The sequence below is a fragment of the Protopterus annectens genome, chromosome 1.part0, assembly GCF_019279795.1.
Source record: "Protopterus annectens isolate FY-2018-M chromosome 1.part0, PAN1.0, whole genome shotgun sequence".
Taxonomy (NCBI): Eukaryota; Metazoa; Chordata; order Ceratodontiformes; family Protopteridae; genus Protopterus; species Protopterus annectens.
Window position 1 is genome coordinate 99,811,960 of NC_056725.1, and position 24,000 is coordinate 99,835,959.

At 43.1% G+C, this 24,000-nt stretch overlaps 1 protein-coding gene across 1 annotated transcript in view; it reads left to right on the forward strand.

Annotated features, from left to right (window-relative positions):
- Positions 1-24,000, forward strand: part of EIF3K (eukaryotic translation initiation factor 3 subunit K) — a 507,694-nt gene that overhangs the window by 251,724 nt on the left and 231,970 nt on the right. Inside the window, exon 4 of the mRNA XM_044087012.1 lies at positions 17,143-17,217. Within this exon, the coding sequence (XP_043942947.1) occupies positions 17,143-17,217 (75 nt within the window). The remainder of the gene's footprint in view (positions 1-17,142; positions 17,218-24,000) is intronic.

The following is a 24,000-nucleotide window of genomic DNA, read 5'->3' on the forward strand; positions in this document are numbered from 1 at the left end:
CTTTTTGTCCCTATCTGTCATGTCTGATCCAACCCCCCGGCTTCAGACTTGTCTGATCCAAGGATCCTGAGATGTGACGCATCAAAGCGAACAGGTACAGTTATTTCCATTATTTCTACTCCAGTCGCCCTAAGTACTTTGGCCCCCAACAGTTTTGAATCGGGGTGACTCAGAGCTGAAGCACAGGTGTTGGGTTCAAGGGTTTATTGTCAGCTGCAAAGTTTTCGGAGCTGTCTCTTTCTTTCCCTTGGAGCCTCCGTGCTTGATAGTTTGGCTCAGATCCCCCTTCCCAGATCTGGCAGTGGCGGGAACTTGTAGGGTTTCTCCACTGACAACTTCGGCTGTGGTGGGGGTTCCTTCATATTTCCATTCGCCCTCTACATTTGAGGTGGTGGAGAAGGTTCTCTCCACCCCTAGAAGAGACTGTGGTGTCCCCCCCCTCAGGAGAGTTTGTGCAAGAGGCATTCCTTCTGTCTCCTGCTAGACAGCCTGTCCAGAAGAGCTTCCAGTCTTCTTCCCATTGGAGCACTTTGAGTCTTCCGATATCTCCCTGAAACATCCCCACCAAGGAGGACCTTGTCAGTATACATGCAAAAGGAGACGTGTGGATTCCTCTCCAGAATCCCTCACCGAGGGCACAGATTTGGAAGAAGGGGAAGGGTCCCCATGATCCCCACCTGAGGATGTCTCATGTGGAGACATCATGGAAATCCTACATCAGAAAGTGAGTGATCCACCCAAAACCCTAACTCAGACAAGTCTGTGTTCCTGGAAGCCTTTGCGTCAGGCCCATCTACATCTTAGGTGTCCCCCCTGCAGACCCTCTTATTGATCTCATCGCCCACAGGGCGTGACTGGAGCTGGACACAGTGGAACCCATCCCTAAATGCCTGGGCAAGATCCTTAGTGCTCCTTCAGATAGGCCACATTGGACTAAGTTCATCCCTGTCAAAGCCATGGTGGTTGCAGCAGCCACCAAGAAGGAGCTGGCTTAGGAAAGCTCTTCTGTTCACCCTCCAGACAAGGGAGTCTTGGGTGGTGGACATATTCGGGAAGTGGGTGTACCCTTCAGCTACCTTTGCTTTGCGAGCCCTGAATTGTTTGGCACATGTGACAAGACTTCAGAGAGACTTGGTTAAGGAGCTGTCTAGTTCTGCCCCAGTGTCCATGTCTGCAGTGGAACAGAAAACCTTTTCTTCCAGAATGGCCACCCCTTCTTTCTATAGCGACTATGTCCATGAGGCTGATCTTGCATGTGGCAAAGGGCACCTCATGGGTGGCCAGTTCAGGCATTGCTACAAGGCCAAAAGAAAGACAGGAATGCCTGCAGGCAAAGGTCGAACTAATCCACAGCAATGTATAATCCAAAAAAAAGACGACTTTGACCACCACAACAATGAGCAGCAAAAAGCAGTGTAATAAAAACAGACTGACTTATAAGTAAAACAAGAATTTTAATAAGAGGCAGAGGTGGAAACGGTACTAATGGCAGATGCCACCCTCGTGGAGAGGGGGTCCCATAAATGTGGGGTCTCGAGATGCCTTCTTGGACAACCCCATTCAGCGATCCTAAGGATTGCCCGACTCTGTAGGCAGTTGGGGGACCTCTTTCTCTCCACCTAACAGCCTTTGAAGCTATCGCAAATAACCACTGGGTGTTGAACATAATGTCCAGAGGCTGTCATCCCTTTTTCCAAAATCCCTCTCCAACATAGTCTCTCCCCGATGTTCCACCTAGTCGGAAGGAGGCTGTGCCATTAGAAATTTCAAAGATGCTCACAGAAACTCATGCAGACTGTCCTCCAAGACCGGTTTGGATCAGGCATCTATTCCAGATTCTTTTTAGTGCCCAAGAAAACGGGGGGGGGGCTCAGAACTATTCTGGATCTGACAAACCTGAACAAATCCATTGCCAATTTAAAGTTCCGAATGGTCACAGTTCAGTCCATTCTGCCCTTCCTGCAGAAGGACAACTGGATGTGCTCTGTAGATCTTCAGGACGTCTGCTATCACATCAAAATGAACAGGCACGCCAGAAGATTTCTCCGCTTCCAGCTGGGAACCAATCACTACCAGTTCAGAGTACTCCCCTTTGGTCTCACCACAGCCCTCACTGGGCATTCACTATATGTATGGCAGTAGTGGCAGCTCACCTGAGACTGCAAGGATTCTGTGTGTTTCCCGATCTGGACGATTGGCTCCTCACTGCTCCCACCAGGCATCAACTCCTCCAAGCCAGGGACTACTTACTTGAACTAGCCTCAATCTTGGGCATCTCCAGCAACTTAAAGAAATCACATCTACAAACGGTACAGGTGCCATAGTAATTCAGACAGGCAAGCATGTCTGTTGTTTGGTACATAAACAAGCACATGAGGTTCTGGCAATGGGCAGTGATCTCCATCCACTTTCTAGTGGCAACACATTTCATGGAAGTCAAACATTCTTGCGGACAGACTCCGCAGGACCATTGTGATGCTTCACTAGTGGTCTGTGAATCCTTCAATGGCAGACATGATCTTCCAGAAATGGGATCAGCCTTGTTGAGATTTCTTTGCGTCTCCAACACCAAATGTAGCAAGTTTTTTGCCCTGATACCTCCTGAGGGACATTCACCGAGAGATGCTCTAGTCCATGCTTGGCCTCCCAGTCTGCTTTATGCTTACCCCCCACCCTCATTCCCAAGTTTCTTCAGAAAGCTCAGAGGTTGAGGAGCAAAGATGTCCTCATTGCACCCTTTTTGGCCTCTGCAAGTGTGGTTTGCCTTCCTTTGGTCTCACCTAGTGTGTCCACCATGGACTTCTGGATCCCACTCCCAACCTTCTCTCCCATCCCTTGGGATGTCCTCACCCAGACCTGTCCAACCTAAAGTTGACTGGTTGCTCCAGTTCCTTTGATGGCTAGAAATCCCGGGCTTTCTTCCCCAGTTAGGGAAATTTTAGTAGCATGACATAAACCTTCCACCACAAAAGTATATAGCAGCAAGTGGAAGAGATTTTCTATTTGGGCCCACTAAAACCAACTGGATCCTTTCACTACTCCTATTCCTGCTCTATTAGATTTTTTTTAATGTCCATTTTTCATAACTGGGCTAGCTATTCCTCTATCAAGGTGCAACTGGGAGCTGTCTTGAACTTTCATGTTGGGGAAAATTCATTACCTTTGGCCTCTTTCAAGCTGTGCGAAACTTTCCTCAAAGGCACCTTTCTTCTTAATCCTCCATTAAGGATCCCACTCCCCCTTGTGAACTTACCATGGTCTTAAGCATTGGTTACGGGTTACGTCTCCTTTCAAAACAGCAGCAAAGGTTGATTTGAAGTTTTTGTCATGGAAGACTGCTTCCTTAATAGCCACCACTTCAACTAAGAGTGTCAACTTCAAGCGTTATCTATCAAGCCACCTTATTTGGTACTTCACAAAGATAGTTACGTTGCACACCAGTCCTTCCTTCCTGCCCAATGTTGCTTCTGAGGCCAATATTAATCAGGTAGTCAGTCTTCCAGTGTTCTTCCCTAATTTCCAAAACAGAGGAGAATACAAACTCCGTATGCTGGGTGTGGATAGACAATTACATTTTTGGTTGGATAGGACTAAACACTTCAGAAAGTCTGACCAGCTTTTTTGTTTCGTACTCCAGGACTAAATTTGGGAAACCATTTTCTAAAGTTTCTCTGGCAAATTGGATTACAAGCTGTTTTTCTCTGGTTTACTCTAACAAAGGGATTCCCTTACTGTTACTCACCAAAGCTCATTCCACTAGGTCGGTATCCACCTCTATTGCTTTCTGGTCTAGAGTGCCTATTGATGATATTTGTTCTGCAGCTACTTGGTCAAACTGGCATACCTTTACTGACGCACTACAAATTAAGACATTATTTCTAGGAACGGGGCCTCCTTTGGTTCTGCTGTGCTCCGGAATATCCCTCTAAGTTTTATGTAGCTGGGGAATCTACCACACATGTTGAAGACCATATGAAAACAAATCGGGTAAAGAAGTTGTGTACTTGCTAATGAAAAAGCAACATCTCAGGTGGAACATTGTGGTAAGTACATCATTTCTTTTTACATCTTTGGATGCCCACAGGCAGTTACGTTTCTACCCTTCACAGAACCAAAGATTTAAGAAAACTTGAGCAATTATTTCCTTTTCTGATTCAAAACTAGGCAAACAAGTATCTAAAGTGATGTTGGTGAAATGGTTAACTGATTGATTGCATTACCTTTGTTTATGAGAAAGAGAGTTTTTTTTACCAAAACCTCCAGGAGCCCATTCTTAGGTTCATAGGTTCATATTAGGCTATCTGCCCTGGGGCAATTATAAGCCTAGCCCGATTCTGTATGGCTTATGCCACCCCTTGATTTGAGTATACTGTGCCCTTTTTAAGGTTTAGTTTACTGTGCCTCTGTCTAATAGTGACACGGGAGTAATCCCTGGGACAAACCTACGATCCCCCATCCACTTATCGAGATTCTTCTTGAAGAGATTCAGTGAGGTGCTCTGCCTCACATGAACTGGAATTCTATTCCAGAGCGAAGGGAGCCTCTGTGTTATGAACCTGTCCCTCCAGCAAGTTCTGTTTATTTCTGTGCTGAGGTTCAAGTCCCTCGAGCGTGTGGCTCTAAGGGATTTAGATTTACTGAGGTGGAGCATGTCCATTAATTCTGGATTTGACATAGCTTTGTATGTCAGGCATAGATCGCCTCGAAGTAGGCGGTATGCAACTGAGTAGAGCTGGAGTTTTTTTAACCGAGCAGCATATGGCATCTGTTTGAGACCCTTGATCCTCTTGGTGAGATATTTTTGGGGTCTTTCTAATTGCTGCAGGTGTCGGGTAAGGTACATCCCAAAAGGGGCATTGTATTCTATGATGGGCCTGATGAGGGATGAATAAAGGGGCACGATTACCTCTCTTCATCTAGATGTGAAACCCTTCGTGATGAGGTGGGCTATGTAGAAGGTCTTTCTAACCACTTTGGCAATGTGGTTTTCAAAGGAGAGATTGCTATCAACTTGGGTCCCCAGGTCCCTAATAACTTTCTCTGTACTTAATGGGTTTCGCGCTATATGGTAATTTGTGGGCACATTGTTTTTGCCAAAGGGTATGACTATACATTTTTTGGCATTTAGCTTTAAACCATGGTGCTGGCACCAGTTATCTGTCTCTGTGAGACCTTTTTGAAGGATGTTTGTGTCAGCTGGAGAGTTGATTATGGCGCCCAGTTTGCAGTCGTCTGCGAACTTGGTGAGCCATAGTCCTCCCACGTTTGCCTGTACCTCGGAAAAGTATATACCGAACAAGAGTGGTCCCAGGACAGAACCCTGTGGGACGCCACTTGTGACCAGTTTCGAGTCTGACATGGCTCCAGCAGCTCTTACTCTGTGGATTCTGTCTTTGAGCCAGTTTGCGACCCATCTTGTGACATAGGGGTTTATATTTAAGCCGGATAGCTTATCTATGATGCCCGAGTGGGGTATTTTGTCAAATGCCTTTGCAAGGCCAGATAGGCTGTGTGGACTACCTTCCCTTCATCTATGGCTTTGGTGACTGTTTCAAAGAAGTCAACCAGGTTCAAAAGGCAGGCTCTGCCCTTGACAAAGCCGAACTGGGTAGGATCTAGTGTCTGTAGGTCCCCAATGTCTTTGTTTACGAGCTCCATGATGATCCTCTCCATAGCCTTGCAGACTAAGCTAGTCAGGCTTATGGGGCGATGTTTCCAGGGTCCGTAGAGGCTCAACCTTTGTGGAGTTGGACCACTGTTGCTGTACGCCATTCTGTGGGCACATATCCTGTAGTGTGGCTGAGATTGTATAGCTGTTTTATTTGAGGGATTAGTTCCTCTTGGAGTTCATGTAGGATGCAACCTAGGACGCCATCTGGTCCCATGGAAGCAGTTTTTTTTGCTTTGGAGAGGGCAGCCTTCACCTGAGCATCTGAGATGTTTGGGAGGCAGCCCTCTGCTGGGATAGATACTTGCTCTTTTGGGGGGAGCTAGTGGGACTTTGCCAGCCTTTTTGCCTAGAACTTCCTTTAGATGATATTTGTGTAGTGATTTGGGCTAATCCTGATATACCTTTATTGCTTATTAGAAACTGGATCTGGTCTCTAGGGGAAGAGCAGCCTTTTGTTTGGCAGTGCTGTAGAATATCCTTCCTTAGATTCCATCTGTCCCAGCTGTTGAGGAATGAATGAAAAAGACAACATCAGATAAAATAAAGTTATGTGCTCACCATAACATTCCATCTGTGTTGTCTATTTTCAGTCTTCCTCAACTCCCCACCCATGTACCCCCACATTTTCTCTGGTTACCCTAGCCCCTCCCATTACCCAACCATGCTGTGCCCCTAAGAACTCTTATGCAAGTCTCTTTAGTTGTGCATTACTCAGTCTCATTGTAAAACAACTCCAGTGTACTGTTTTCTTACACGTGTTTTTTTGAGGAAGGGTCCTTGTTTTTCAGCCAGGTTTGAGATCTCCTTACTTTCTGCATTATTACAGATCAGTCTGTTTCAATTTGTTGCTTCTTTGTAAAGGGTTTTGTTAGTTTGTATAATTAGACTCCCCTCCTCCTACACTTGTGTTCCTCATCCTGTGGCAGTTTTCTCTTTAAAGCCATGGAGAAAAATCAGTAATCTTGGTCACTCAGAAAAGAAAATCAGGAAAAGCAGTCTAAATGTGTGAAATAAAAGGTTGAGGCTCATTTCTCTGAAGAATGCCAAATCTCTGCCACCTTCAGACCCTGTACTTCTGTAAGATGTGTAGTACAGTTCACTGAAATTAAAGAAGCTCAGTTTGATCCATGCCTAGAGTTTACCCCTCTACATCCAAGTATCAATCTCTGGACAGCTTGCTTCTCAGTAGGGTTATGTTCGTATATATAATAGTTAAAACTGCTGAAGTTTCTTCTAGGTCTGAGCCCGCTTCTACTAATGAAGATTTGCTTGTTAACTGTGCTGTTATGAAGCTTAAAAGTGCAGAACCTATAGCTTGAATTAAGCAGATCTCTCCCACCTTTCCCTGTTCCATCAGTATGTCTCCCATGCTGTCTGTACCTGAACTCTGCACCCCCCCCCCATCCTTCCTTCTCTGCACTTCTCAGTTGTCACAGGTCTGATTTCATTCATTTGAACTGTAAGAAGGTATGGCGTGTCATGCCATGTTCTTCCTTGTGCAGCAGAAGTGTTCCAGTGTGCATTTATCTGGTATCACTGGGTAGTTTAGAACACCTTCTCCAACTTGGGTCCCACTTCTTCTTCCTCAATGGGGAAGGTTAAAGCCGTAGTACAGTTGAGACAATTTGACTGCTTGGTGTCAACATTGATGGTCACATCTGAGTCTGTGCCTTTGCTCTGCAAAGCTCTATCAGCGATGTCCTCTATGCTTGATGTTTCCATTGTTAACTACTTTGAGGAAAGAGCCTTCCTTGACATTAGAAGTCATTCTTCCAAGGCTATTGTTCTGTCCCTTGAGTCAATCTTTTAATTATTAACATTGAGGCCACTGACTATGACTGGGCAGCTGCTTTGGCTTCTAAGTGTTGAAGCAACTGCTTTGTTACTGAGGTTGACTAGCAGACTCTGATTTGAGACTTTGGCTGTCTGGAGGCATGCTTTTTTGTCATTAACATTGAGGCCACTGACTTCAAATGTGCTGTTGGTGGCTCTTTTGGCCTTTATGATCAGCACTGAGGCAATTGCTTTGTTACTGAGGTTTTTTTCAGCCTCTGACTTGAGGCCTTGGTGACTTGGAGCCAGTCTGTTAAGCTCGGCCTCCTCCTCCTTTGGCTTAGATCGATGGCCATCTCAGTGCCAGTTGATGCAAGCTTCCTTGCGCGAGTCTACTCCCTCGACATTACAGACTTATGACCCATGCACTACGTATAGGTGATGCTTCCACTATCCACCCTTTTGGTCCAAGACTGAGAACATGGGGGTCTTAGCAAAATGTTTTGGATGTCTCTGGCCTTCAGGCTTCCCCTCATTCTCCAGTATATCTAGCTTCTAGGTTCAGGGGGTAATGCTGAGTGCAAGAGGAAATGCATAGATTCTCTGGAGGAGTCTCCAAATCTGGGCATAAACAATAATCACAAGGCCTTTTAACGTCTGATGACACTAGTTTTATACAAGTCTTCCAAGAAGATGGCCCCTAGATATACCTCCTGCTTAGAGTTCATCTTTGTTGAGGACTTCCATTTCCCCCAAGTCATTCTCTTGGGTTGTTTCTTTAGTTGATGAGATGGTTTAGCTGGTTGTGCAAAAGGTACGGAAGAACCACAGTGTGGTGGCACTCCTTCCAAAGAGGCCAGATTAAATTCTGCTGCTCCTAGTTGGTCATACAACAGTTACTGAGGGGCCACATTTGAAATACACTTGACTGCACCTGTTACAAACTGCATTACACTATAACGTACAGTTTATATATTATAAACTGTATGCAAATATTAATAAAAACAGTTTTTTACTTGCTGTATTTTTTTCTTTTAGTGTCCTCCTGGACACCCACAACTTTAACAAAGTCAGCAAAACTCCAATCTTTCTCAGCCACTTTTTCTTGTAAACCTATTTCACAAGTGTGATTTGATGCCCCATTTATTCACAAATTTCAGAGTTGCTAGTCATAGTCCTGATCAACCATCTCCCAACACTAAACTGGTTCATATCCCAGGTACTCTAATCTAGTCGGTGTGTTTTTTTTTTCACTGGCAGAGTCTCTCTATAAACTTTGTTATCAGGAGGTTGAGAATCGGAATTCCATTCTGCTTGCTGGCTCATTTTTGTTGGATAAACTTTATTTCCTCCTGTTCTGCATCCAAAAATGTTTTTGATTTTCCAAGAAAAAATATTCTGAAGACAGCAGCTTGAATCATGTCTCTCAACATTCCCTAATTGCTGGGATAAATTTGCTTCTCTTCTGCCTAGTGTACAGTAAATGCTGCTGTGGAACACCAGTCCAGTTGCTTATTAGTGCTTTCATAAAATTAATACAGTTTGTTTCTTCCAGTTTCTCTGGTACACCAGAGTATCTTGGGTCTTTTCTGTGTCTGTGTACTCTTGTCTTCTAACTACCATTTTTTGAAACTTGTACACGGCCAGCTTTCCCAGTCTTTCATTATTTGAATTGATTTAGTCTTTCAATGTTTCGTTCATTTTAATCACTTCTGAGTACACTTTGCGAGCTGAGCTTAACACTGGTGATCAGTGTGCAGCCATCCTGGAAGTATGGTAATTCTTATTTCAAGCAAAAAAAAGTCAATTTTCTGAGTGTTTCTTCCTTGGTGACCACAGTGAAGTCACATGCATTGACATTTATGGATATTTCATGGGCACACCAGCTGGCAAAACTAACCTTCCTGAGGACTATACTATTTTTTTTTTCATTCTCAGATTTGGTTGTTTCATTAATGAACAGTTGTGATGGCAGTTCTCCTCTCAAAAGCCTTCGACTCTTGGCATCTTGTTTTGCCATACTTTGCATGGATCTTTACAGTCCCATGACAGTCCAGTTCAAAATTTCTTGTACTTTCAAACCAACCTATCTTGATGGATTAATTACTCTAGATTGACCCTAGGTGATCATTTCTCCCTCTTTCCCTGCTAGTGATAGTCACCACAGATTTATCTGCCCTGCAGTAGGGCAAGCCATTCTTTAGGACAAATAATACAAGCGACAAAGGCCAGTTTGCTCGTGAGTATCCTGGAAATTAGGATGGTTATCATAACATCGCAGGCCTTTCAGGACTCTTCTGTTAAAGCATGATTGCCATCCTTTCTGACTTCTTGGCAGTGGTACGGTATGTTTGTAAGGTGGGGGAATACATTTCTGTGTTCTGGGACACCATAAGGCTTTAGAACTGAGCAGTCTTCAGTACACGTTCCATGTTAAAACACTGTAGTGCATGTGTGCAATCATTTCAGCTAATGAAACATGAGTGGTCTGAAAGTCTCTCAGTGGCAGGAGCAGTTCTTTTTGGGAATTTGTTTTTCCCTGATGAATACCAAGTGCAGAGGCGTCCCTCTCGTATCCCATCACAGGGACAAATGTACAGAGATGCCTTAGCTCAGGAACGACTACCAGGATTCCTCTACACCCCTCCTCCATTTCTCCTTATTTGAAAGTTATTGGAGACCACTCCAAGCAAAGCAAGTTTGATTCTCTCCAGATTTGGCATCCCCTATTTAAGAAACCACTCCTGTTAAAACCTTTTGGGATTCTTTGATTCATCCCTCTGTCAGGCTCTGGTAAGGGATTCAGGGTACATTGTAACTTTAGAACAGTTGTGCACAGTAACAAGGGATGGCTCAGTCCTTCTTTGGAGAGAAATTAGTCTGTTCTCCGAGGTCCTTTCTAGTCTAGCAGGACCTTTTGGGTGGCTCTTTCAACTGATTGCACAGTTACTCTACTTCTGATGTTGGCCATGGACCCATCTTAACCTTCTCACGGTGGTCTTCCTCTTTTCCTCTACCCAGAGCCCTTCAGTTAGGTTGTCTTATAAGAGTAAGTAGGCAAGAGTTTTCTTTCTGGGCAACATTTATGGGCTGGATCCCTTTATAGTTATAATTTCTGCTGTTAAATTGCTTTTCTCATATTTTTTTATTCTGATCTTAGTAGTCCTTCTTTGAATGAGCATTTAGCTGGTATTTCTAATTTCCACCAACAAGGGAACCTATGTCTCCATGGGACCTTTTATGTCAGAAAAGCTAACCCTGCCTCCTTGTGAATTGGCTTCCACAGTAGACCTACTGTGTGGTGGGGATATTTTCCTTACTTGCAAAGCTCATGAAGTGGGGGGGGTCCTTATAATAAGGAGGTGATGTTGGAGGTGCAGCCCCCAGCATGGGGAGTGTTGAGGGGGACAAAGCCCCAAAACAGAAGTATTGGATGCCAAAGAAAACTGCATTAAGACTGTTCTGACCTTTTTGTCAACTTGTAAGTGTGTTCAGATTTTTCTCTCTTTATTCAAATTCTCCTAAGTCCATTTGTGCTACATTTTGAGTATAGAACTAAGAGGCCTCTCCAGGCTGTTTAAGATTTCATCTTGTTTAAGCACTGTATGGCCTTTGTCTGTCTTTTTTTCTGTTCTTCTTGCAAATGCATCTCAGGATAATCAGAACTACAGTAAGAGCAGAGAAATTCTCTTCTGCTTTCATATATTTGTAGAGATATTTTACAGGAAATGAAAGGAAGAGAGGAGCACCCATGCATGATGTATGGTAATGCAGGAAATTTTTTTTTTTGTTAGTGACTCATGGCATCTGGCACAGAAGTGATGCTTCTAGAATGCATCATCATTGATGTAGGGAGTGGGCTGGTCATTGTAAAACTAGTAAAATGAGTGTGTTGGTGCCTTCGGCCAAAGTAAGCATCAGGGCCCCATAGAAAACAAGATGATTTTGAAAGTAAAGGACTGGTATGCCCAGAAATGGGAAAAGGAATGTGTTTTATCATTTTACAGAATGCAGACCTACTAGGAGTGTAATTACTGTTTATTTAAATGTTTTTATCCCTGAACACCTTCATGTGGGATGACACCCTGATGTGATCTTCCTGTCTTGGAAAGCTACTTTTGCCCATTGTGCACTGTGAAGACACAACTGGTGAGATTAGCTGTTCTTCGTGTTTCACTGTTGCAGTCATTACATTTGGGTTATCTGCTGGCAGGTTGCCCTCAGTCAGCCTGAATAAAGTCTTGGTCCTGCGTCAGTTGCTGTCTCTTCTTTCATGACGTCATGTTGTCAGGGGTATAAAACATGCAGCCGACGCCATTTTAATCAGTCTTTCTTGCCGCACGGTGCCCGAAGCAGAAGCAGTTTGCAAGTGCCTGTCGGCCGACTCCTGAAATTTTCATTTTCAAGTTTCAGAACCGAAGTCTTCAAACTAAAGCTAAGTACCCCATTGGGGAAACCTTTTCTTGCTCCTTACCGATATCCGTAAAAGTTAATAATTGTATTACTTGTGGGAAGCAAATACCTCATAAGGATTTTCATTTGTACTGTATTCTTTGCCTAGTCCCTGACCACAACGTGCCTTGCTGTCAGTTTTGTGCTAAATTTAACCAACGCACTATTAGGTGTCCGTATATTTTTTTCTAAATATTTTGGCTCAAGATTTAACTATCCAGAAATGTCGTCCGTTAGCAATCAGACTACCGGAATTCACAAAAAACGCAAAGATAGACCGTCTAGGTCCAAAACCGATGGCGAAGCTTCTCCTAAGCCAGTCTCCGGTTTGCCGGTACTCAGTGAGGCGCTTTTGCAGCCCCTGATGCCTGCTACTTTTGATTCGCAGGGCTCTACCGAGGCCCATTCAGAGTCCAGTATGCCGCGAGACACTTCAAGTATTGAACCCACGGATGTCTCTCCCTTAGATGGGTCCGGAGCCACTGAGCAGACACCGGCTTCTGAGGGTATTTTCAGGCCCAAAGATCTGTATATTAAACAGACGCCATCATCAAAAACAAGGCCAAAACCAACTTCTATGTCTAAAAAACCGATGCGTGGGCCACGTGTTTAGGCCGCTATGCCTAAAAAACAAATGATCAAAGTGGCTGAGGATTTAATTACCTTGATCAGGGGTTCCCAACCCCCCCCCCCCCCTGCTAAGAGGCCTAGGCAAGGCACTGCTTATTAATCTTTAGATCAGGTTTCCATTTCTTCTGATCAGGAATTTTCTATTCCACCTTATGAGGACTCTGATGCAGAAGAATCCATCCCTCTGCTTCTCCTCCTTAGGATTTTTCTTTTGGAGAAACTTTGCATACCTTAAGGGAACATTTTCATTGGGAGAGTCAAGATTTCTCAGAAGCCAAAAAGAGGCTTAGGGAGTTCCTTCTTCCTCCTCAGCATAGGCCTTTGGCTATACCTCCAGTTTTAGACATTGTTGTTGTTTTCTCTAAATCCAGCATGGCTCCTGATTCCCTGCCTTCGGCTCCTAGTAAGCCAGACAGATATTAGAGTTCCTGAGTCCCACAAGTTTATTTTAAAAAACCCTACTGCTGACCCTGAAACAATTTCTTAAGGTCCCAAGGGTGTTGAGGCTTCTACTGCTAAAAATCCTACCCCTTCTGATAGAGATTCCAGGGCCCTGGATAGATGGGGTAGGAAGGTTTACACGTCTGCAACCCTGGCAATCGGGGCTTTAAACTGTCAATTTCATTTGCTTAAATATCAACAGCATGTCATGGGCTTACTGAAACAGAAAATGATGTTGATTTCTGACTGTGTGGAAAATAGAGTTACAGGATTTATTGCATTCAGCTGAACAAGTTGGTAAGCATACTTTGCAATGTGGTTTTTGATTCCTTGGAGGCCTCTTGCAGGGCCGCCGTAACTGCATCTGTGATAAGAAAGCATGCTTGGCTCAAGCAAAATCTGCCTGATCATGTTAAAGCAAAATTGTTGGATGCCCCTTTACAACAGGACAGTCTATTTGGTAATAAGGCAGAAGAAGTTTTGAAAAAGATGGAAGACCAAGCTAAATCTATGCAAACTGTAAAAGATTTCCTACAAGTGCAGCCATCCAGGTTCAGTACGCACTGGCCTACTAAGAATTGGTCCTTTCCAGTATCCAACAGAGCCGCTCAGGTCAAACCCAGACACTCCAAAGGCTCCAGGTTTCTGTCACAAGGAGCTTACAGAACGAAACTATGGGGTGCCTCCACCTCCAAATCTTGGAAGTAGCAAGGCAGCCCCCTATGGTAAGCAGTCTCAATGACTTTCCTCTGCCATTTCCAAGCACTTATCTTCTGGCAGCCCCTTTGGGGGAAAAACTAGCACTTCATGTACAAAATTGGCACCTAATTACCCAGGACAAGTGGGTTTTAAATATAGTATCCCAGGGATACAGATCATTTCCACACGTTGCCAATTCCAAACGGATGGCCAGATCTGCCTCCAAATCAGTGGGCAGAGGCTCAGAAACAAGTGATGTCCCTCTTGGATATGGGGGCTATTCAACCAGTACCAGAAATGGAAAAAGGACAAGGTTTTTATTCAAGACTTTTCCTGGTACCCAGAAAAGACAAATCATGGCGTCCAGTTCTGGACTTATCCATTCTAAATACTTGGCTTCCTGCATCTTACTAATTCCATATGCAAGACTGCATATGAGGAAACTTCAATGGTACCTAAAAAACTTATGGAGTCAACATTGTCACAGCCTGGAAACAATGATTCCCATCATTCCTTGCCTACAACAGGAGTTCCTATGGTTGTCAGAAGCCTGTCACCAAAACAAGGGACTGTCATTCCTTCCACCCCCTGCCACGCAAACCCTGACTACAGACTCATCAGATTATGCTTGGGAGGGCCCATCTGGCAGGGAGATGCATTCAGGGCAAATGGAGCCCAAATCAAATGCACCTACATATCAACCAGAAAGAAATGCTAGATGTACAGAATGCTCTGACAGCCTTCAAGGACTTTCTTGATCCGGGACAACTACTGATAAAGAAGGACAACACCACAGTTATGTGGTACATAAACAAGCAGGAGGGCACCCACTCCTACCCCCTTTACAGACTAGCCATGGCCTTGTGAAACACAGCCTTGACTTATCAAATACATCTACAAGCTCAATTCCTGCCAGGAAAGCAAAATACTCTGGCAGACAAACTAAGCAGAAAATTTATGGACCCACACAAGCGGAAAGTGGAACAACGAATCTTCAGCATGTTGACACAAAAATGTGGGAGGCCGGACATAGTTTTAGGGAGAGGCAAAAAGATCTATCAGTTGGACAAATTCTGCACAAGAATTCATCACAAAAAAGCTTGGAAAGTGGATGCCCTATCCTTCAGAGTTGGCTGCATGTTTTATACCCCTGACGACCTCACGTCTTGGAAAAGGAGACCGCAACTGCTGCAGGACCCAAGACTTTGTTATTCAGGCTGACTGAGGGCAACCTGCCAGCAGATTACCCAAATGTAATGACTGCAACAGTGAATACACTCGAACATCTACATTTATATTAAGTGTACACAACTGTACTTTTTCACTGGTTTCACCTGTCCAATTTATTGCATTTATTCCTTTACTTGTTTTATTTTTTGTGAAAGTCTGACTGGCCTGAGAAGAAAAGCTCCAGTTACATTGACTGACATACAGTAAGGCATGACATGTAGTTTACACAATCATTCAAGCAAAGTGCCACTTGATGAAAAGATCACAGTAGTAATACCAAAGTTTAGAAAATACAAGTTGCATCAACAGCTTAATGCAGTGCACTAAAACAATTTCAAACAATGAGAAATCCAGGAGGAAGAAACCAAAAGGAGGGTATTGTATAGGATGTTGGCTTACATGGAGGGCACAGTTTAAATTTAGGAATTGACCTCCCCTTTGTAATGTACTGTTCTTGGTGGCATCCTCTGTGTGTGCACATAGAATGTCACTAGTGAATCTGAGGTGGTACCAAGATAAGCAAATAGAGTTTACCATTAGAATCTGTTGCTCACTTTGGAAAAGTATACAATGCCCTTTTGAGAAAAAAAAAGCATACTGTGTCTGAAGGTCATTAAGGATATTTTCAACCTAATCTGGCAAGTCAAGTTGCTTTTTATAAATGTAAATGTCTTGTGTTTGTCCTAGAGTTTGCTGATTTATGTTGAAATGCCTGTGTAAGGAGCATTGTCGTTCATTTAGTTATGAACAGCTGAGCTTTGAATAATTTGTATGAATCTGTTCGAACATCCCTGTTCTTTAAGTTACAACAGACTTTAAATTGTGGTGGTGTGGAGTCCCCCTGGAAAAAAAATATGTATGTCTGGTTTGGAAGCAGTCTTGTAGACTTTCTATGGTAATGCTCATTGATTTGCCACTTTGCTGCTAACGTTTTAATGAGTTGCATTTCTGTTAATTTGTTTCAGTGGTCTGGTAAGTAATCCAGTTTAAAGTAGTGAACTGCAGAGTAAGCTAATACCAATAAAACCAATAACAGATGGCAAGCCTTATATATAACTCCCTTTGAGCCAACAGCCAAGGAGAATCTGAAATTCCTCTCTTCCAAAAACATTTTTTTTGGTAGGCGGAACATCTGCAAGGTGGATTTGAGCTACAAATATCTCTCTCTTATCTTGGTTTCCATAAGGATAAAGATGGTTTTGCATACTAGCACATCCTTCATTCTTGGTTAGGTTTCAGAGACATACTCTAAACATTGTCTGCCGATCTTCAATATTCTTTCACAGTCACACTAATTAATAAATGAATACTTGCTACATTGAGTGGATGTCCATGGAAAGATTCTCACTTTTTTTTTTTTGTCTAGATCATACCAAAAAATTCAGCAAGGATTCACAGTGGTGCATCTCCTTTGCTTCTCACAGGCTAGGTGCTGCAGTATTGTCCATTTGGCTGGGTAACTGCATAAGACTAGTTACCATAGGTGTGGGAAATCCCTGTGCATTGATCGAAAAGTACATTCTGTTAGTGTAATGGCTACCTGTTAGGCCTCTATGCCTTTGCTTATTTGTGTAGCTGTTGCATGAAGCATTACAAGCTGGTTATATAGGTCTTGATTGTGCTTTGAGCTACCATTGTCTGAGGTATTCTTTTCTAGGGTTAACCAGATGGGTTTACTGGGGACTTTTGTCTGCAGTAGAGGAGAGAGAAGAGCCAGACTGTTAAGTTCAGAAGTTGTGTACTTGCAATTATAATAGATCTATACAGTTGTGGTGTGTCCTCTTCTACATTACTGCCTACCTTCTTCCTGCAAGGCAGGATGGAGTATTGGTGTGAGAATGTGTGTTTTCAAGAAGTGGAGTCACTTAGTGGTTTTCTCTGACCTTGAGTAAGATGACTAGACTCTCTGGATTTTGGTTTAGCAGGGAGGACCTTACCTGTGCTAATTACTGAGAGCTGATGCTTAAGTCCTTGCACTCCAGATAAATGAATGATGACCATGCAGCTCTAGCATGAGAGTAAGTACTTAACTTCCATTTATGATGAATACCTCTAACAGCTGCGTTTTCTGTGTTCACAAACATTTTGACAGCCTTTGGTAAATTCTGTGAATACCTTATTTAATTTGCAAGTGAAAATCTCTGTTTTTGTTATTGAGCAGATTATTCAGCTACACTTCACTTTCTGTGTTTTGTTTTGTTTTTCCCACTTTACTTGTGTAAAAGATTCTTTAACAGAAAATTTAGCAAGACAGCCATCCAATTCGGCAGATCCTAGAACTGGGAGAATTATTAGAGACTTGTCATTTCCAGGCATTTTGGGTGAGTCCTAGTATACTGGATACAAGCATACATATCAAGCTATTTAATTGTGGGCCTAATTAAAAGTAGTGCAGATCTGACTATAGGCCATTTGACTTTTTTTTTTTTTTTGTCAGAATTATGTATCTCATGTTTCAGTACCTGGACAATCTGCATGTTAGCCTAGCTTAAGAAAGCTTATTATGTTACATTGTTTCTGTATTACTCTTTGTTTGTCGCATTTTATGTGAATATGTTGCTTAAACTGTATAGGTAAACTGAGTCACAAAAAAAATTGGTGCCAGACTCACATAAATAGAAGTATATAAACATTAGCAGTAGAAGTGAACATTTTACAAGAATGTTAAGGAGTAGATGTCAACAATGCAGTAACTAATTGTAGTCCTATATGAAAATATCTTAGTGTTGCTCTAATAGGAAGGCACTTAACATCTGTTTATCTGCATTTGTATGCTAGATATGGCGTGTTTGTAGCTCTAAGATTTGGCCAGCTGATAAGTTTGGCATTGATTTGTTTTTAGTTATTTATAGTATTCTGGGCAAGGCAGTGACAGTGTAAAAAGTGGGCTGTAAAAGCCTTTATGATGTCTGATGCATCATTGTGATCTTTGTCTATAAGGAAAGGTATTCTTGAGCTTAGAACAGTGGACCAAAAATGGCTTTTCCCTTGCTTTGTTTGAGGTGGGAAAATCTCTCCCTTAAGTTTTGAAATGTAGTCTTGCTAAGTGGTGCAGAGGTCCTGACTTTGACGCAGATGACTAAAGAGCAAATTAGTGACTCTAGCAGTGGAGGAGCTAGACAGAGAAGGGTGAGGTATAGCTCTCTCACCTCTCCTGGTAGAAGGGGAGGGTTGCATTTCCTTGGGAAGCTCACAGGGGGTACAGTTTCCCTGGTGGAGACCAGGGGGAGCCACATCCCATGCTTCAGGAATGGGAGGGGAGCTGCTTGCTGACAGTGCCACTTGCAGGATTGAAGGATGATCAGTGTGGTCAGCCCATTCCTGCTTAGCCAAGCACACAAGGAATTATGTAGGGCCATTAGCAGAAAAGCTTCAAACTACACCTAACGGCTGACTTGGTGATGACCCCTTTTGGCAGAATGTGAAAAAATGTAGTTTGTGTAGTAAAGGATGCCATTTTAATCTGCTAGACAGAAATGGACAGAAATTAATTTAGCATAGCTTGCAGAGGAGGGTGTGCTGGTAAAGCACAGTAAGGAACTTTGTATTAAGGGTTGGTTACTAGGTGGCTGGGTTACTGTATTTATTGTAATACAGTGGTGCTCAGGTTGTGATGAAAACATGAATCTGGAGTTTTGTTTTGCAGAACATGTATCTTGTAGGCATTTAACTAGATGAGAATGTTGTAATGAAAACATATTTTAGACTATAGGATTTAAGCCTCAGTAGTAGTCCTGTCATACATTGCAGGTGCCTTTTTGTTTATTAAATTTGGAATGTACAGTCGTATGTTAAATAAGGTTAGATTAGGTATTTCAATTTATTTATTTTATTTATTTATTTATTTATTGCAGTTGGTTTACCAGGATAGTCCACTGGGCCACAAGGAACCCGTTTTCAATGGAGTCCTGGGGAGAAAAGCTCCAAAAATACATTTTAATACAATACAATTTAATACAAGAATACAATTATTGGGTATTCTCCATAGCATCAGATTGGGGCCTGCTGTGATTTGGTTAATGTGCCATAGAGCATAGTTGTTTCTTCGAGAAATTGACAAAACATACATTTTCTTTAACAGGTTGAGAAGAACTAGTTGTGCTGTACATTGGTATTTCCAGTACATGTTCTAATGAGGGTTTTCTTTACTTCCAGTTCTGTTCATAGTTTGGTACTAGACATTCTATCTGCTGTTCGTTACAAGCCTAGCTAATAAACCATATTTAGCAATTACTGCCATCCTCGAGGAGGACAGCCACAAGGTAGACCAAAAGGAGAAATTGAGGCTGCCCATCCAGTTACTAGGTTTACCTAGAAAGTGGAAAGGGTGCTAATCTGCTTGACATGGAGTGGAAGTTTGTCCAGACGTGGAGGATACTTTGGGATATGAGTTAACAGTGCCAACATGTCTCATCTGTCCCTTAACTGGACTTTTAAGGAACCATTTGTTTTGTTAAGGAATAAGAGGTTATGGAGGGTTGGGTCGTTCATGGCTTGAAAGGTTAGACACAGGTCACCACTGAAGAGTTTCAAAGAGACCAAGTACAAGGGAAAGGCTGCCAGTCTGTGTGGATAACCAAGGTTTTTGAGGCCATCAATCTTTTTAGTTGGGAATCTCTGAGGTCTTTCAAGTTGAATGATATGTTTTGACAAATGTGATGACGAGGCATTGTATTCAATAATGGTTCTTTTAAGAGCTGAATTAAGGGGAAGTAAGACTTCCTTGGATTTAGAGGAGATGACTTTGAAAATTAGTTGAGCCAGTTTATGTTGCCAAGGAGGCACAGTGATCAAAAGATAAATTATCAGCAAGAGTGGCTGGCACAGTGGTCAAAAAATAAATTATCAACAGGAGTGGCTATGTCCCTTACAACACTGTCTGATTTGGAGAGATGTGTCACCTACATGATGTGAATGTGTTGTTTAGCTGCACTACATTTTTTATGTACAGAGACGGTTACCTTTGCAGGTTCATAGGTTCATACTAGGCTATCTGCCCTGAGGCAATTGTAAGCCTAGCCCGATTCTGTATGGCTTATGCCACCCTTTAATTTGAGTATACTGTGCCCTTTAAGGGTTAGTTTACTGTGCCTCTGTCTAATAATGACACGGGAGTAATCCCTGGGACAAACCTACGATCCCCCATCCACCTATCGAGATTCCTCTTGAAGAGATTCAGTGAGGTGCTCTGCCTCACATGAACTGGAATTCTATTCCAGAGCGAAGGGAGCCTCTGGGTTATGAACCTGTCCCTCCAGCAAGTTCTATTTATTTCTGTGCTGAGGTTCAAGTCCCTCGAGCGTGTGGCTCTAAGGGATTTAGATTTACTGAGGTGGAGCATGTCCATTAATTCTGGATTTGACATAGCTTTGTATGTCAGGCATAGATTGCCTCGAAGTAGGCGGTATGCAACTGAGTAGAGCTGGAGTTTTTTTAACCGAGCAGCATATGGCATCTGTTTGAGACCCTTGATCCTCTTGGTGAGATACTTTTGGGGTCTTTCTAATTGCTGCAGGTGTCGGGTAAGGTACATCCCAAAAGGGGCATTGTATTCTATGATGGGCCTGATGAGGGATGAATAAAGGGGCACGATTACCTCTCTTGATCTAGATGTGAAACCCTTCGTGATGAGGTGGGCTAATGTAGAGGGTCTTTCTAACCACTTTGGTAATGTGGTTTTCAAAGGAGAGATTGCTGTCAACTTGGGTCCCCAGGTCCCTAATAACTTTCTCTGTACTTAATTGATTTCCGCCTATGTGGTAATTTGTGGGCACATTGTTTTTGCCAAAGGGTATGACTATACATTTTTTGGCATTTAGCTTTAGACCATGGCGCTGGCACCAGTTATCTGTCTCTGTGAGACCTTTTTGAAGGATGTTTGTGTCAGCTGGAGAGTTGATTATGGCGCCCAGTTTGCAGTCGTCTGCGAACTTGGTGAGCCATAGTCCTCCCACGTTTGCCTGTACCTCGGAAAAGTATATACCGAACAAAAGTGGTCCCAGGACAGAACCCTGTGGGACGCCACTTGTGACTGGTTTCGAGTCTGACATGGCTCCAGCAACTCTCACTTTGTAGGTTCTGTCTTTGAGCCAGTTTGCGACCCATCTTGTGACATAGCTTATCTGTGATGCCCGAGTGGGGTATTGTGTCAAATGCCTTTGCAAGGTCCAGATAGGCTGTGTGGACTACCTTCCCTTCATCTATGGCTTTGGTGACTGTTTCGAAGAAGTCAGCCAGGTTCAAAAGGCAGGATCTGCCCTTGACAAAGCCGAACTGGGTAGGATCTAGTGTCTGTAGGTCCCCAATGTCTTTGTTTATGAGCTCCATGATGATCCTCTCCATAGCCTTGCAGACTAAGCTAGTCAGGCTTATGGGGCGATAGTTTCCAGGGTCCGTAGAGGCTCCACCTTTGTGGAGTGGGACCACTGTTGCTGTACGCCATTCTGTGGGCACATATCCTGTAGTGAGGCTGAGATTGTATAGCTGTTTTATTTGAGGGATTAGTTCCTCTTGGAGTTCATGTAGGACGCAACCTGGGACACCATCTGGTCCCATGGAAGCAGCGTTTTTTGCTTTGGAGAGGGCAGCCTTCAACTGAGCATCAGAGATGTTTGGGAGGCAGCCCTCTGCTGGGATAGATACTTGCTCTTTTGGGGGGGGAGGGGGTGGAGAGGTTTGCACTGAACCTGTCTGCCAGGATAATGGCGATGTCTGTGGGTTCAGTGTATTTTTTGTCGTTTAGAATAAACTCTGAACAAGTCTGGGAGTTGCATCCCAGGTTTCTAACATAACTGAAAAAAGCCTTATGATTGTCTTTGGTGTCCTGTGCAATTTTTCTCTCGAAGCTGGCCTTGGAGGATTTTATGAGGGATCGTAATTTTTTGCTAGTACTGATCAGAGATGCCTTCCCTATTAGGGATTTTGCTCTATCATGTAGTATTTTCCTCCTTCTGTTGTACGGTTTAATTATGGCAGGGGTCCACAAGACTGGATGCCTGCCTTTGGATGATTGGGTCTTGGTTTTGTTTGGGATAGCATGATCCATGCATTCCTGGAGATGTCCGTAGAATGCGTTTATATAGGAGTCTGCAGTTTGGGCCGTAGTTTCCACTGGCCCTTGGGCCTTGGAGGATTCCACTTCAGTTTTGAGAAGTTCGCTTTTGAGAAGTTTTTCACTGTGGTTTTCTGGGCTGGGGGTGGGGTCGGGATGTGGACAGGTGTTAAGGTAGTAGAGGAATTCATAAACTTTGTTTACAGTTGTCCATAAACTTCAATAACCATAAGTCAGGAGTGTTGGTTTGAAGGTCTGAGAAATAGATGACCCATATGAGAGGTCCAGACATCTGTCAGAACTGGCACCTGTTACTCTTACAGGGTTTTGTCAAGCAGCCAGTTAGCTATCCTTTATAGATTTATACTCAGATTTAAGTCTGAGTAATGCTGGCATGGAGAATAGTGTCAAAAGCCTTGGCCAGATCCATGTGTGTTCCGCGTAACTGTTATGTACTGCTGCTGTCACTTTTTCACAGTCCTTAATGAGGTTAATGAGGCAAGACTTTGGCTTGTCCAAGGTTAAGAGATTACAAATTTCCTAATTAAAGTTATGAAAAGTACTTCAGATCCTATTAAAGTGAGACTGCTGGGACTATAGTTACCAGCATCCATGTTTTAAACCACCCTAAAGGTGACCTGCTTGCTTGCACTCTGCTTGAATATTGCTGATTTCTGACTGCATTTTATTTTAAATTGAAGCTTTTCATTTAAGGTTTGATCACTTCTGTTCTGTATCTCATTCTTGTATAGCAGTTGTTTTAAGTTTTCTGTTCTGTTGGAGTTTTGAGAGGTCTTGGCTAGGGTTGGTTAAAAAAAAGTTTGCAAAGAATTCCTTTGCAGCAGTGAGTAATAGCAGTTAATTAATGGGAGTAGCTGAGAAACAGCATTGCTGTTTTAGTTAGAAATATCTCTATTTAGCTGAAGTGTGTTTGTTGGTCTGCTTGCTATACTCTGCCTGCATTTTATTTTTCCTGCCACCTGCCCAATTGTGTTCTTAAATTTGGTGACTTTTGAGTTGCCTGCCCCGACTGTAAATCTGATTTTGGACACTCCTCACAGTACTTTCTCATCAGCTCATTCTACTGAGTACAGAGAGATTGTTTGGGAAGGCCCCACCCCCTTAGTTTGTCAACCCTGAATCATCTTCTGTTTCTTCCCTTCCCTCTTAACTTAAAAAAAAAATTAGATTTTATTCAGCTGCTTTTACTGTGTTTGCGTTTCCTCCTCCTTTATTACTTTATTTTGCTTTTGCTGCATGTTCTTAAAAGCGTTCAATTGCATTTATTCTGCTGCGTTTATTACTGCTTGTTAGTAGCCTGATTAAATTGTAACTGTTATTCTAAGCCTTTTGGTTTAAGCACTTGGGCTTCAGGTCAGTTTTAAATAGGAAGGTTTGTTGTCTACCTCTCTTGTGGCAGGAGAGGTAGCTTACATCATTCTAAGTTGAGATTGATTTTTGGGAAAGTCCGACTTGGAACGAAGCCAATTTTCAGTGGAGGCCCGGGGAGAGATGCTCCAGACGCACGTCTTTTGTAATGTGGGAGGAAACTGGAGCACCAGGAGGAAACCCACACGAATGCAGGGAAGACATGCAGACTCTGCACAGAAGGCACTTCAGACGAGAATAGAACCGGAGAGCCTCTTGCTGTGAGGTGACAATGCTACTGCTGCGCTGTCCAAATTTCTAGTTGAAGGCTTAGTGTGCCTGTTCTAAAAGGGTCTTAGTTTTGGTTTAAGCACTTGGGCTTCAGGCCAGTTATTTTACATTAAGAGGATTTTTGATCTACACTTTTGGGGGAGGAGAGGGTAGCTTCTGCCCTTCTGAGCTGGGAATTGGTGGTTGAAGGCTTATTGTGCTTGCTTATTTGAACTGTTTTTTTTTTTCTGAAATTGGTGCACTTTGTTTGCGTGTCATAGACTAGATTCAGACCTGCTGCGTCTAGCTCTGTTTGTATAACTTTGAGCACTAAACCTGGACATCTTTTGTTAGAGTAGGTTCCCCTGTACCCTAGTGGCAGGAGTATGCAGTTAAAACTCATCTGATTGAAGGT